A 15704-nucleotide genomic window follows, 5' to 3' on the forward strand; every position below is an offset into this window, starting at 1 on the left:
GGCTCTGTGGGGGTATATATGGCGAGACAGAAAGTGGGGCGAAAAAGCAAATAAAGAAAAGGTTTATTTTTTCGAAATGGGTTTTCGATTTTGATTTTTGGTTAGGAGAGGAACAGTCAGCAAGCGCATGTGGGGTTGTAGGGGCTAAGGACAGACCAAAGAAAGAGGCGTGAGAGAGAGAGAGAGAGAAAGGGGTTGGCGTTAGAGAGAGACTCTGTGGTTGGTCTTCCAAAGGACAAGAAGGACCCCTCCCTTCTCCCTTCCTAGTCATTGAAGTCTCGTGTAGGCCTTTGGTCCCTTTGCCCAACTCCTGTTTCGTCCTTTACCGCGGCTTGTATAGATTCCAAGTGGAAAAACCCACAAGCTATTTCGAAAAAAGAAAAGAAAAGGAGAGAAGGGAATGAGGAATAAATTAAAAATGGAAAAAAACAGAGGGCATTTCTCCAATTCTCATGATTCCTTAGGACAGTGCACATGTCCTGTTACGACATTTTCTGTCCTCGTGAGAGACCGAGGGTCATTCTTTGGCCTCCCAAATAAAATGGACGTGCGTGTTAGGGTTGCTCTTGTCAAGAAAAGGGAAATTAGAGTTGGTAGGACTGTGGCTGTGAATGTCTTAATGATGTATTTGAACTCTGAAGGATCTTTTTTATTTTATTTTATTTCATGTAATAGTGACATCTGATCTAAACAAAAAATGCATTGACTTGGAAAGTAAATGAATTAGTCGTTGCTTGTGAGGTGTTAACTCCTTTTTTTGTATCTATGCACTGAACCATCCATATTCCTTTTGGCTTTTTCTCCATCTCTGCCTCAATTATGCCAGAGGATAGTCCCATGTCCGATCGAACGGTCTTCAACGAACTCCGCCATGCCGCACAGCGTGCGCCGCAACATGTCCCCCATCGGACGCCCCAAGCCTGGATGGATGGAGATGTAGGCGTGTCGAGGATGAGATGCACGACAGCGGGCGACGGCTCAAGGGCATGTCGACGAGGTACAGCGATGGTGGGCGTCGCGATGGTGCTATATGCGAAGTCGATGGCAACGCATGGTGGAGCGGTGGCGGCCTGGTGTGGTTGTGAGTGGGAGGGAGAGATTGGGGGTAAAATTTAGGGTTTTGGTGTATTCTTTGTGAAATTGTTTTGTGTGGTTGAGTGTGCATATAACAATGGACCATCAAGTGGGCGATACTTTGCGAGCAGCCAGCTGCAGCAATTTGTGAAGGGATTGCAATTACAAGATACTTGTCAAATGTCTCATAAAAGTTACAACACCATTTTTACTGTCGAAACTGTTGATAAGTCAGAATGAAATAATTTTATATGGAATAAAGAAAAATGTGGAATAAAATAAGTATGTTGAGAAATAGTATTAAGAAATGAAAAGGATATATATATATTTTATATCAAGTATTTCTCCAAAAGATAAGTCCGCCCTTTGCTTGACTTCTAACTTTAGGTTTTGATTTTCTTTTTCCAAAAAAATATTGCGACACTCACATTTTGATATTTATCTAGAATGAAGCAATTTTTCAAAAAAAAATTAAAGGAAATTTAAAACGATTTCTTTCATTTTACAATTAGGTTATACTTTTTCAAATCTTGCAGGTCTATAACTTTTTATAATTTAAGCAGATTATTTAAACTTACAAAATATGCGAATGTTGACATGTTTAAAACGAACTGAAAATTCTATTCTTCCTTCCAGTAAATTTTGAGTTCGCATTCCTCTTTTTCTCCTAGAGGATATATCTACACACCTGAAGAAAAGGGAGGAAAAAGAGATACGCAGTTACGCGAGGATGTTAACACGGGAAATTAGAGTAACGCTTATCCCAAGCCGAGAGCATATTCCTAAAGCCCGAAATATATTATTGGATTCTTTACTATATGAATAATTATTCTCCTGAGCCTGCTCGATTGAATCGACATAGCCTACTTGCCTGAAGGCTCATTATTTGCATTCTATCACGTCACTTGAAGTTCAATTTTAGTAGATCGGTCTCTTGCTCCGACCACTCGGGGATATTTTTTGTGTGCTGGGGCTTCACACAGTGCAAACGATGCAACAAATTATTGCCACATCGTCCCCATCCGGCCCTCAATCTACGTTCCAAGTACTTTCAAGTCCTCTTGCTCTGGGCTCTACCGTCTTGATTGCTGGGGTGTCATGATTTGGGATGGCCGCGGGTCACGTCAGATGCGTATCGCCATGGCCAAGTTGTTGCCCCTCTGCATGTCCTCTCACCACGCTTTCTGCTCGACTCGAATGCTAGATAGCATTCGGCGAATGCTTTTCTCGAAACGGGTTGGGAAACGTCGACAGGACTAGACTTTCAGGCGATTTTGCCCAAATAGAGCGGTTCTAGAGACGTTAAGACGCCTTTAATGAACTAATTCAGCATTAACAAGCGACATCACGCTTTTGTAAATGTTTAGGTTCACATATTCCTCGGGACTCCAACGTGTATCACCTGATAAATACTTAGTATGTCTATCGTCATCACTCAATGTTTTTTAAGCGTTTGAGTATGAATCTCGTCACATGCTTGAAAAGTGAGATGGATTAGATGCAAAGTCACGTCACGTTCCAACAATGAGCTTTTTATCCGAATACTCTTAATTGAGATTATTATGCCGAGATGCCAAGTCGCGTCATGTTCCGATGATGAGTATCGTGCGTATGAATTTCGATCGACTTAGGTAGCACAAGGAGAATACTCATATGGGTAGCCTAGGCACATAGCACACCTCGTAACCTTCCCGGGGTTGAGCGCAAAACCCTCGGTTCGATGCCTGGGAATCCTTGGCGTCCGCCATGGATGCCCCCAAATTGATCGAACAGAACAGTTTGGTCAACCAGAAACCAAGAGGGAGCTCTTCCTCAAAACCTACTGAAAGTTGCAGAGCGAGGAGCCCCCCCTGCAAATTAGAAGGGGAGCAACAAGGGTCCCAAATGAGGGCCAGGCCAACTCCAAATGATACAGTATTTCAATGTGTACATTATCAAACCACCACAACGTTGACACTTCATCCCACAAATCGCTCACATGCATGCAAAAGCCGTCTAGCCTGTCACTCTGCCCTTTTCCCATCTTTCTGTACTCGCAAAAGCTTTTGGCTCTAGCCCCTCCTGTGAGAAGTCTTTGTCAAATTTCTCGAAAACCGTTCACCGAGGAGGCGTTAGCAGTTAAATTTGTGAAATTTCTGTATGTTACCGTACTATATGTATTATGTATGGATTTACGATCAAATGCATACGGTTATGATGAGTTACAATTCTGAAATCGGTGTCTCGAGGGACCTTAAAGACGCCCTGCAGCTAATTATTACAGATGTTTCAAGAGATATAAAGACTATGCTGTACACAAGCCATGTAGATGATCTTTTCATACGGATCGGTTGAATACCGGCTGAACCGGCTGCTGGTTTTTTCATCGTGACCGCTTTGACCATCACCTTTCTGATCACAGTTAAAGCGGAGTTAAGTGAGTGTCTAAGCAAAAGTTGGCAAAAAAGCAACCTCAGTAACTCCGACTGGGGCCACGGCGCGCTGTCCGTGTCCGAAAGTGAAGTGAAAACCGAAGCTCCCTCCCATGTTCTGTGACTCAGATTGGCTGCTGCTGAGTTGGAGGAGGGAAAACATCAGAGGGAAAAGCTAAAAAACGATAAAGGAAAAGGGCTGGTCCACACAGGCCCTGAGTCATCGAAAAGCAGTGGATTTGAAAGGTGACCTCCGTGGGTAATAGTCTGCCGTAGAAATTACTACCGACGCAACTATTTTATCTTCAAGCATGCTCGCTGTGAACATCAGAACTGTAGCTGGAAGAACGACTCGCAGAACTGTTTACAGCGACTTGCGTCCGGATGAGCTCGATCGTGGACAAGTGTGGACAGACGTCTTCTTTTTTCTTTTGGGTGTCGGTAGATGATCTTAGTAAGTAATTCGACCAAATGAGTTTACTCACAATATATGAAGTATAATGTCGCACTGGATGACTAGGGGGTGATGCAGCGGGTAGCAGGCCGATTTCCAACCATGTGAGCTGTGTGCAACTGCTCGAGAAGAATTTGAAACAACTTGGACTATTCTTATGTAAAAGACACTACACCTTTAGTCCTACTTCTATCGAGTTGGAAAGGACTGTTCGTGTTGCTAATAGGTAAATCAATTCAAAGGTTGATTCCAATGCAGATTGGGCTTGAGATCCCACTGATCATCGCTCTACAATTGCTTACTTTTTTCCTTAGATGACTTGCCTATTTCTTGGCACAGTAAAAAACAAACCGCAGTGTCCTGGTCAAGTACATAACCAGAATATTGAGCCATTGCTTTATGTACTTCTTCACTTCTTTGGCTGTGGTGCTTACTCACGGATCTAGGAATTACCCGCTATGGTGCTATTCTGCGAATCGCAGTGCAATAGCCCAGAATTCGGTATTTCATGAGGGCATTGTCAGTGTTTGTTTTAACGAATTACTCTTGTTCATATGGCTAGAATTATTCAGGTACGAATATCGAACAACAGGAGTTCACAGGTGGCGCAATTGAAAGGACTCTCAAGCCAAGAGGGCCATGTTACTTCCTCTTGCCTACTTTTCCAAAGTGAAGGCAATGTAGGACAATCTTCAAAAACCCTGACAAACCCTCACCTCCACAACCGCAACTGCCCCCATCAATGGCCCTATTCCCCTTATCGGTTGCTCTTTGCACGAACCTTCTTTGAAGCTTCTTAGCTGGACCGATTCGGTCAGGAAATTGCACGGGGCATTGAAAGCATCCGGAATCGGTGCCTGTTGGCTCATCCAGAGTCTCAAATGCCATTCGCATAACCGTGCTGCTTTAATTGTACTGTCTGTCCTTGGGAGCTGAAGTTGCTTCTTAGTTATTAACCCTTTCATCGCGCCGTCGTCTTTTGATTGATTACATCAATGGCAGGTCTACAAATCTTGCTCGATGTGAAGAGTATTTCCTCAACGACGGTTGGATTTTAAAGAACGAGTCTCGCCCGTCGATTATAAAACTTTCTATAATTTGTGTTGCGACGATTTTCACAAGAATTGCGAAATTTTTCCACAGCTATGACCTTGGAGAATCCGGTCTTTGGGTGGCCATGGAACTGCCGGGGCACCCCGGCCACAGGACCCCGAGATCAGAGGCTTGTTGCCCCCCTGCGAGTTGGTGCGAAATAAAGAGGACAATACAGTTGTTCCGTGGACCAACTGTCCTGACACGATTCACAAAACTCTAAAAAACTGTCGAAGATTTTGTCAATCAATTCAAGCTCAGAGACCATGTGCTCGCCTTTTCGGTGTTAATTTCGTTCTCTTTCCTTCTCCTATATAGCGGAAAGAGAAAAAGGAAAATGTGTGGGCAGTGACCTGAAGACCCGAAGACCTCTCTCCCCGCAAGTTCTTGGCTCTCCGGCTTCCGGGGGAGGATGAACTGCAACTTTTGGTCCCATTCGCCTTTCCCATTCTTCGTGTTTTTGTCTTGGGGTCGGTATCTTCGAATGTCATTTGGTTATGAGTGAACGAACGTTATTCACCCGCCGGTGAACGCTCTTCTATCCCGAGAGTGAATGTTAACAAATGACGTACTGTCGTTGTCCTTGCGCCGCTGTTACCAGTCATTTCTCAGGTGCCCACGAACCTGTCTGTCTGTCGTTACATTTTCATTCAGTTCATCATACCGAGCACCTAACATACTCACCATGTTCACGGTTTTCTCATAAGTCAGCAGGTTTCTGAATTACGTGCAGCAATTTCACAGAAAGATTACTTCCTCCATTAGTTTCGATTACATGTGAATTACTTGGGCTTTTACACGAGTACAATTGCACTCTGCAGTCGGAAGCAAGTCTGCGTCATCTTGGTCCTAGCTGAGTTGTGTGGATAACCACCTCCCCTTATAAGCTCCCACGGCCCATTAGAGTTCGCAGCGGAATATAGAGGATTGTCCTGCTACTGTACAAGTTGATCACCTACGGTTCTTGGCCCGTGCCATACCGATGCGCCATTACCGAATCAATCGATATGTTGCAGATTGATCATCATTTGGTGTATATTCGACGAGGACAAGGGATTGGTTTATGATAATAAACCGATGTGCCATCGCTAAATCAATTGATATGTTGCAGATTGATCATCACTTGGTGTATATATTAGACGAGGACAAGCGATCGGTTTATGATACTACGTCAAAATCATATTCTCCAAATCCAAGGGAGATAAACCAACAGCTCAGGGTGACAGAATCATTAACCAGTTGATGAGACACAAGTGACAATATAGAATTGGGTCAATTATAGGAGAGGCTGATGCTACTTACAGCAACTCGGTCTCACAGCTTATAAAGCCAGATGCTCATTGAGAAGGCCATCGATACGAGCCCTGCAATCTTCATATCGTTGAGTCCTTTCTCTAACAAATTTTAAGTACCCTGCATCCGGTCACCAGCAGCAAAATACCTTGTCTTACCATCAGATGAGATTTGAAAGATGGCATCGCTAGGAACAGAAGAGATCGAATCATGTGTAATCTGTAAATCTCAAAGCCTGGCAATTTTTTCCTTTTACATCGACTCTTGTTTTATAAAAAGTTAATAAATTGTTCAACATCCTACCAAAAGGGTGGGAAAGAAAACAAAGAATATGAAGATAGCATCTACCCAATCTCAGACAATTGCCTGCAGTGATTGCATTTTTTCTCCCTGGTGCAAAGTCATCTCGCTTGAATACCGCCATGTTTAGTTACAGGCCTATGTGGATAAAACAGCAGCTTGCTGTTTAGTCTCCTCCGCTTGCAAACTCTCATAGTACTTGACCAGTACCTCCCATCCTCCAGGGCACATAAATCCATCAGGAGGGTTATCGCCATTTCTTGCATAAGTCCTCATCTGCACAGAAACAATATGGTCAGTTTATGATTTCTAAGCATGTAAAAAATCCAAGTATCGATCAGTTGGTTAGGATGTAATTTGCACGTGATCTTTCATTATGCAAGGACACGTCTACAGCTCCAAGGCTGCTGCTGCAATGTGTACATATTGACAAGCATACTAGGAAAAGCTTCTTCTGGTCTTTAAGAAATTCTTAACAGCAATTTCTGCTATCTAAAACAACTACAGAGGGGCCTCAAACCCCTGTCAATCACTACTGGGTATCACCACATTATTTCGGTGGTTTGGAACTCTTGCCTTTCTTTTTATTTTTTATTTTTTATCTTAATCTGGTTTAAAGTAGGAGGTTCATTTTGGTATCTAACCAAATGGATCAATTACCTCAAGGTGATCCACAGTTTTGCCCCACTGACCTGATAGATCTTAGCCGATACAATGCAAAATGAAATAGTTGTTTCAGACATGGGAGTGTTTTCAGACGTCAGCTAGTTGAAGATCTAATTTAAGTCTTTGCTTTTGCCGCACATTCTCCAGTATAGGGACATACTCACAAATGACAATGTCAAATTATCCTTTGATCACCTTCAAACTCATAAACTGCTTCAAATTAATTAATCGGATCTAAATGCTCAACAGTGCATCATTAAACTCATCAATATGACCCCAATAACAGAGAGAGAATATTTACTTTTCAACAACAAAAGAGCACAGTCATTAATAGAACATGTTCTGCAGATTCCAGCTGCTATAAAGAGACACTAATGTTTTCTGTACTATCCATTCAAAAGCCCCAGAAATTAAATCTCCTACCTTGGTACCAGATATAAAGAGAAAATCCTTAGCACGCGAAGGATCAAAAAATGCCATTTTCTTCTCCACTGTGTCGTATGCAGCCACCTGCAGAACATGAAGTAGAAAAGTTGAGGAAATTTTACAGAGCAAGAACATCAGGTACGAGATTGATTGGACATAGCTCAAAGCCTGTGACATAAGAAAAATTAAATGATACCTGGAAAACATTATCGAGGTATCTTATGAGAAATGGTATGGGCTTTAAAGAAGAGCAAGTTGCCCAATATCATTTGGCAGAGAAATTGAGTAAAAAACTCCAGGAGAACAGAAGATACATTTTGGGAGGAGAGGAGGTGCTCACTTTGAATGGCAATATATTGAGCTTCTCAAGGCCCGGGGCCATGCTCAACACCTTTTTCCCATGATCAGGGTCATACAGATCCCTCTTCTCTGTTGGGTGCCCCATCCCAGCCGGATCTCGACCAACTATATAGAAATTGGCACCAGCATTTATCCGTGCCTTTGCATGCCACTGTACCTCAGTTGGACCAGCATAATGCATTGGAGATGGAAATATGGACACAACAGTGGTCTTGGGATCAAGAACACCGTCTTCAAGGACCTGAAAGAGCAACAGACCATTAGATAATCTAATACCATCTAGACAAGAATATTGTATAACTTGGTTGAACTGATATTCTGGTAAAACCAAATTCACCAACAATAACAGTATAGTTGTATGAGAAAAGCAATTGCTTACTAATGTCCTCCTCTTATCTTATCAAGTCAGGAAAACAAGATTGACCATTGTGTTCTGGGCTGCATAGTGTACACTTCAAGCAGCAGGAATATATGGCATGCTCCGTTTAGGCCCAATATGCTAAATAGTTCCTACTAGGCTACAGTGCAGGATTTTGCGAAGGAATAAAAGTTTATCAAAATAACCTTGCTATGCTGTTCCATCCAGACATTCAAAGGAACATCGTCAGCTTTTGTATAACCTCCAAGAGGATGAAGCAACAGGATTGGATTCTTGAAGCCCATTTCCAGCAAACGCCTCCTTGTATCATTCATCAACAATGCGTGCCCATTATGCACAGGATTCCTTAACTGAAAAGCGAAGACGGCATCAGCCTGACGGCGGTCGAACTCTTTGCGCAATTGTTTAGGCGAAAGCCTGTAGTGATCAAGCCCATCATTGTATTTAATCGGTTCCAATACTTCCAAATCTCCACCAATGAGCCAATTCCCAGCAGGAGTTATCGCCTCGTCAACATACGGCAATCCGGGAGCGGTTGTCCCCCAAGTCCTCGCTATTCTTTCTTCTTTGTTGTGTTTGTAGATTTCAATACTGCAAAAGGTTAATGTGAATGGTTCCTAGTAAGAACAAATTGTTAAGTGTATTCACACGGAAGCTAATGGCAATTTATTTTTCAGATACAATACAACAGGATACTCTGGCATATTTAAATAAAATGAAATGTTGACAGAGAGAAACTAAAGATTTTATTCGGTACTTTCAAATTATAACTAGTAACCACAGTTCTCACAAGAAGCCGGATAGTCAAACACTATGGCTGTTGCTCATCGCAAGCGCACGCCCACCCACGATGCTGCACCAAAAAATAACACACGACCGATTTACAAGTGGGATTTCTGAATACAGAAACATCGCCATAGTCGTTCCGGATAAAGAAATGATTGATGCCACAATTCAAATGCAGGTGACTCCACTCGATCCTCTGACATATATTCTATTGAAACAAGTCCTTCCGCAAGTCGTTGACAACAAAATAATTTACGCTGCAATTCAAGTGCGGGCGATTTCACTCGAATATCAGAGACATTTTTTTATTGAAACAATTCCTTCTGCGAGTTATTAGCAAGACCCCTGCATAGATTGATGTCGAAATGAGGCTATTAAAAAAATCACTCCTCTCATGCAAGTGGGTAATTAACAAAGCGTCCCGCACACCTCAATGCGGAAAGCAAACCAACAAACCGACTCGGACTCACGAATTAACGAACGATTAGAGAGTGGAAAATTCTCTTCTCTTTTGGGAATGTGAAACGGCATTTACCTCCGAAGAACCGCGACCAAATCCCCATCGGGGCCGACCAGCCCCACGTCCCGGGACGACCCGATGGCGTCCTTGGTCCCGTCGTCGATGGCCAGGACGATGGGGAGCGACATGTTGACGACCGACCCGTCCGGCATCCGCAGGCAGTTGAAATGCAAGCTCTGCAGGTACTGCTCCTCCCTCATGAAACCCTTCAGCGGGCTGGCCCACCCTTCGCCGATGACGTGCACCCACTCCAGATCGATCCGCGTCAGCCCCACCCGGGGCAGCGCCGCGGCCTCCTTGGCCCTCAAGGCCCGATCTCTCTCCGGCACGACGAGGTCGACGAGGGCCCCGCCGTCGGGGTCGATGAGGGAGCTCCTGATCACGGAGGAGGGGGAGGTCCTGACGGCATCACGACCCAGCATCTTGGGCCGGCGGGCGAGGTGCGACAATGGGTCGGCGTGGTAAATTGCTCCGGGCCTGGCGTTCCTGAGCTTCGCTCGGCCGGTCTCTCGGCGGCGAGAGGCGGGGCGAGGCGCGGCGGCGGCGGAGGCGGCGGCGAGGTGGAGTCTGATGGTCAGAGACATGCTGGAAAATGGACGGGCCGAGGATGAAGCGCTAGGGGGAGGTGGCTATTCTGGGAAAATGCGGTATTGGAAGCGAGCATTTTGTGGGGGCGGGGGCGGGCAGGAGGAGGAGGAGGAGGAGGAGGAAGGAGGAGATGCGAGAGGCGCTTGCCGAAAGCGACAGAGATCCACTCGTTCTTTTTTCTCTTCTCTGTGGACGGGGAAGCTGGTGGGGGCGGTGGCGGTCGAAATGCTCGTGGTTTTATTATGCATCATGAGCATCGCTCTGCCCCAAGTGGGATCGGTCGTGAGGCCATTGTGAGTCGGACGCCATGGATCGAGTACCGTGCCCGATGATAATGACGGGTGCTGACCGCCCCGGCTCTAATTTTCAGGAAATTCGAATCATTTTGGACGTGCATCTACCTTGAGTAGGATCCTCATTCGAATTGAAGACTTGGATTCGGTTCGGCTCGACTCAGGTTTTTTGGATATCTATTTTTGTAATATTAAGAAGAAGGGTAGTTTTCAATTTGGCTCGATCGACTACTTGAACTAGAAGGAAATAATGTTCTTTGTTTTTATAACTATTTTGAATCGAATTGAAGATGCATGAAAATTTGATTCAATTCCGACACTTTAGGTTTGACGGCTCGTGAGCCTATCTATGTCTATTCGAACTGTAGTTGTTGAAAGGCAATCTCGGCCATGTCAAATAACGACCCGTGATTATAATCATGTCTAAACAATGACTTGTGGTTGTACGGTCCAATTTGATTCTCTCATCCCACATAGTTCCTGTGTGCTTTTTCATGCCAATGCATTAGGATAATATTTTCAACCGATTTGAGAACTCTGGCTCGAGGCTACGTTTGTGTGTCAATGGTGATAAATGGAGAAACGAGCTAGTCGTAAATAAGATTTCTTTTATAAAAAAATTAACCAAAACGGGTTCCTTTCTATGGTTAATTTAATGATGTAACCAAAAAAGTTTTCTGGATGGAATTTTCTTAGCAAAATGGTTTAGTTGCGTAATGTTTGGCCGGATATTTCGGACCGATAGAACTCATGGTCCCGCATTCATCGTCGAAAGATCCCAAGGCATGATCTCGAGAAATATATGCACCAGTGATGTCCGAGATCTGTGGACGTGGGGCCCTTCTGTCCCTGAGGGCAGGACCTAGGACACTCGTTGGTGGAGTTCCGACTTCCGAGTACAATGATTGTGGTACTGTCTGTGTCCTATCGTGGATGTACCGGGTCGGCTTGTGGTGTGAGATTCGGAGAATTCGTGCATCAATCAATGTGTAAAGAAATGAAAATAATCAACGTCGAAAGTGGGAATTTCGGTGCGAGGATTCAGAATGCATCTTTCATGTCTGTAGACTCTGGAAAGTGATTCCAATAGGTTTGAATTAATAAATATTTGCTTTTAAGTCCATTATTTTGAGTGGCGATGAAATGTGTACCGCCAAATTGATTACTAACAAAGATTGATACGCTCTAAAATTATGATTCGAATGCATTGTAGGTTGGAGATATGCTGAGTCGAGTCTCTTTTAACATTTGATAATTTTTGCCAAACGATTTAGTGGGTTTAAAGTTTTTTTTTTTTGTATCATCAATGTTTAGAGCAGACATTTATGTTGATTCATTTGATATCTTAGCAATTTGTCAAATATTTACTATGGAACCATATGACTAAGCCATTTGTCCCTTGGTTATTTGATCAAACAAATCAAATGTGGCCATGTATTATATTTTTATCACATCTCCTTCGATTCTTACCATGTGGCCCTTTACTAGATACATTCTTTTCTTTTTTTCTTGGCCAAATAAATTGAACGTCGGAAATCTCCGAGCTTATAATAAGAGTCCTTACTTCATTAACTTTCATCTTTCTTTTTCAACTTTTGTTTTTAAGTCTCGTGAGTAAAAAAAGGTCCCACATGATATTAAAACTTCTATCTCAATCTTTGAGGTCTTGATGAGGTGAATCATTGAACTCCACTACTAAAGGGTTTTATCGTTTTAAAGACAAGAATTGTTAATTCCCCATTTTGTTTATTTTATTTGAAGATGACTAAAACTTTGAATTGTTCAAATTTTCATTCAAGATAATTGAAACTCTAGGGATTAAGTTAGATTGATCTAATTATTACTCTTGACTTTTTTTTTATGGTTATTAATATTAGTTTGAAATTTGATATTAAGTATGAGAAAGTTATAATAATTTCATGTTTTTGAATCATTGTATTTGTTCAACTTAAATCGATGAGTCCTTATATGCTGGGGTCTTGAATAATTGATTTTCGTATAAAAGTGGAAATGGTGAAACTAAATCTAAAAAAGTGATATATTTGTAATTCGAATGAGTTACCGAGTTGCCAATTAATCACATGGTTAACTATTTGAGTTGCCAATGTTCGCATTGTCAATTATTTGAGTTGTCAATGTCACGTTATCGATTCTTTGAGTTGTCGATGTTTACATAATTGATATTTTGACTCTATTAAAGTTAATTGCATGAGAAGTGAAAGGTGGAAAGTATGTCCTTTTTTCATTATCGTGTATATGAAAATTGAAAGAGTAAGGCAAATTGTATTTTGGTTATCATTACGTGAAAAGATGTGTATCGAACGTTGATTCTAGAAAATGAGTGTTGATTTTGTTGTACATGGAAGGGAAATGATGTGATTATAATGTTAAAATGTGTACCGTTTTTATGGAATTAAGTATAGAAAGTATTATGTTATATGTATTCCGTCGCTCGTATATTAGTGATGATGATGTCTCGTGTGTCAAGATACCCCATGTGTCCATGTATTTGATGCCTCGGAGTAGAGATTTCCTGTGTGTTGAGATATCTCGAAAGTGTTCGGAAGGAGAAGTAAAAAATATAATACACATATAATACAAAAATATGAAGGCACAACTATATATTAATGAATTAATTAGTGATAATTGTGTCTTATAATATGTAATGCCACCTGCTTACATTTGAATGAATAATCTCACGCAATGTTATTATTAGCTTCCATCAACATATCATGATAAAAAAAGATAATATATTTACTCATGTACTCGTCATACATGATGATTTATGTATTGATGTGCACTCGCTTGTTTCATATCAAGTTGGGTGGTAAAGTAATCTTCTATCTTAAATTTAGGAATTTCATTTTTTGGTGTTGAAGATACTATTGCCGATGCTAATTGATCTTGATTGATTTTGATTGTAGGGAATATTTTGTGGGGATATTATGTATATCTTTGGGATATTGTGTATATTTTTCTTCTCTAATTATTTAGACATCTTGTATTATAAATAGGATTATAATTACATACCGAAAGATCAAGAAAGCAGTATATAATTTTCCCAAATCCCAATAGCTTTTTACTATTATGACAATATACAATTTTCCCAAATCCCAATAGCTTTCTACTTTTTGACATGGTATGAGACCCTCCTACCTTGGCCTAGCTTCCGCAACGCCGACATCCATTTTTTTATAGGGAGGTATCATGTCGAAGAATGAGGATTCAATCTCTGGCGTATCGAGGGCGATCAATGGTCTCTCAACAATAAAAAGAAGAGATGATGTCCCTGCAAAACACCAAACGAATCCATTAGAAAATGCGGGTCAATCGGGCCTTATACAAGCCAACTCGGGACTTCATCCTGGAAATGTCTTTACAGGCCCATATATTCGGTGGGTACCTGTACCAATCTAGCCGAATCAAGGAGGCCCAACTTAGAATGAGCTTGGAAGAAGTGGCGGGTCAGAAGAAAGCCCACCACCCGTTGTCGGGGTAGGCCTTGGATATGGGGCAAGTTGGTCCTTCTCGAGTCACGATGGGTCGGGTCCACTGGGTTTCGAAGGCAATCTCTACTTGACTTACGGACTTGGATTCTTTCCTTTTGCAGGTTTCACTGGTGGCGACGGCTGGCCGGAACCTGGAGACCCATTGTACATAGCCACTGTCGACGGACTAGAATTGTGCCTTATCTCGCAGCAGCTGTTGGGACTGGAGAACTACTCCTTGTGGTCTTGCGAACTCCAACGAGCGCTTGTAACCAAGGATAAAGAAAGTTTTTTGGACGGCATGGTCTCGATTCCATCTAACGACTGACTTGCACGACAATGGAGAAAATGCAATCAACTCATTCGGACTTGGCTAGGTAAGGGCACATTTGATAACCATTCTATTCTCGGGAATAATTTCTGATAAAAAATGATTATTTTTTATTTTGTTCCTGAGAACAATTTCTGAGCAAAGAATGCGTTTGATAACTGCATAAAATTTCTGATTTTGGAATAGAAAAAGAACAGAAATGCATTTGGTAATTCCATAAAATTTCTATTCCAATTATTTTCAATTACCTTTTTAGATGAGTGTAAATATGATATTGAATTCTCATGGACCACTCACCAATATAATTATCTTCTTATAATTGAAAAATCATTTTACATTTTATTATATTTTCAATTTCAAAAGAATTTGAATTTAGAATTCTATTCCATTCTAAAATTTATCAAATCATAGAAATTCTATTGATTAATTATATTTATACTAAGTAATAAAAATATTAACTAATCAATTTTTTTAAATTAAATAGTAAACTATAAATATAAATACTAAATAATAAATAATAAATTAAAATACAAAATTAAATATGTATTCTATATATAACAAAATTTCAATTCCTACTTCAAATCATTTTTTTCTTCTTTTCCTTTATTTCTCCCTTCTTCTTCTTCTTCTTCTTCTTCTTCTTCAAGGTGACTAGTCACCGGCCTTAGGATGATTGACGACCGACTAGACGAGGGTTGGCGACCTCATTGGAGCATCATTGGTCGAGCCTCTTCGGCAGTTGGGTGAGGCTCAGCGGGTGAGGCTCAGCTAAGCCTTGGCTGGGTGAGCGACTTCGCCCAAATCTGGCGAGGCCAAGCCTTGCCTAGCCGAGGCGAGGCCCGCCAATGGTCGAGCGAGGCCCACCTTATTAATGGCTAGGCAAGCCTTTTGCCAAGCCTTGCCGGTGGGCGAGCGAGCCTTTGGCAAGCTCGCCGACGATCGGTGGGTGGGTGGCGGACGGCAACGTTCGGCAGGGGGCTACGGTTACGGCAGACGACAATGGCAATGGTAGCAGCACTTGAAGAACAAGAGAGAGGGAAGAAGAACAAGAAGAAAGAGGAGCAAAAAGAAAAAAATAGGTAGACTTGATTCTAGAATTGTTCTTGGGAACAAAGAATTAACTTTTTTTTTTACTCCAAATTTGTTACTGGGAATAGATTTGTTCCAGAGAATAAAAATTTTACCAAACACGATTCTATGATGAATGTTTCTTTTCAAAATTAGACAAGTCCTCAACTTGTAC

At 41.9% G+C, this 15704-nt stretch overlaps 1 protein-coding gene across 2 annotated transcripts; it reads right to left on the bottom strand.

The window, feature by feature from the left end:
- Nucleotides 1-6192: 6192 nt before the first annotated feature.
- On the bottom strand, nucleotides 6193-10566 carry LOC104448826 (ATP sulfurylase 2). 2 transcript variants are annotated; one of them, XR_001988608.2, is made up of 6 exons: nucleotides 9777-10566; nucleotides 8641-9046; nucleotides 8057-8317; nucleotides 7714-7800; nucleotides 6673-6900; nucleotides 6193-6444 (listed from the first exon to the last, which is right to left on the bottom strand). XR_001988608.2 is itself a non-coding variant. In XM_010062736.3 (5 exons), exons 1-5 carry the CDS (start codon nucleotides 10343-10345, stop codon nucleotides 6763-6765), a joined length of 1461 nt encoding a protein of 486 aa, XP_010061038.2. In that variant the 5' UTR covers nucleotides 10346-10566; the 3' UTR covers nucleotides 6525-6762. The 2 variants fall into 2 exon arrangements, 1 of the variants encoding a protein (XP_010061038.2); XM_010062736.3 differs by lacking the exon at nucleotides 6193-6444 and having other exon boundaries at nucleotides 6525-6900.
- Between the last annotated feature and the right edge of the window lie 5138 nt (nucleotides 10567-15704).

The sequence above is a fragment of the Eucalyptus grandis genome, chromosome 6 (genome assembly GCF_016545825.1).
Source record: "Eucalyptus grandis isolate ANBG69807.140 chromosome 6, ASM1654582v1, whole genome shotgun sequence".
Taxonomy (NCBI): domain Eukaryota; kingdom Viridiplantae; phylum Streptophyta; class Magnoliopsida; order Myrtales; family Myrtaceae; genus Eucalyptus; species Eucalyptus grandis.

Bases quoted from the DNA above. Each gene is read 5' to 3' on its own strand.
- LOC104448826 (XM_010062736.3), bottom strand. From the start codon at position 10,345: ATGTCTCTGACCATCAGACTCCACCTCGCCGCCGCCTCCGCCGCCGCC. The intron at 9,047-9,776 runs GTAAATGCCGTT...AACCTTTTGCAG, and splicing joins TTGGTCGCGGTTCTTCGGAG to TATTGAAATCTACAAACACA. The intron at 6,901-7,713 runs GTAGGAGATTTA...GTTTCTGTGCAG, and splicing joins TCTTTATATCTGGTACCAAG to ATGAGGACTTATGCAAGAAA.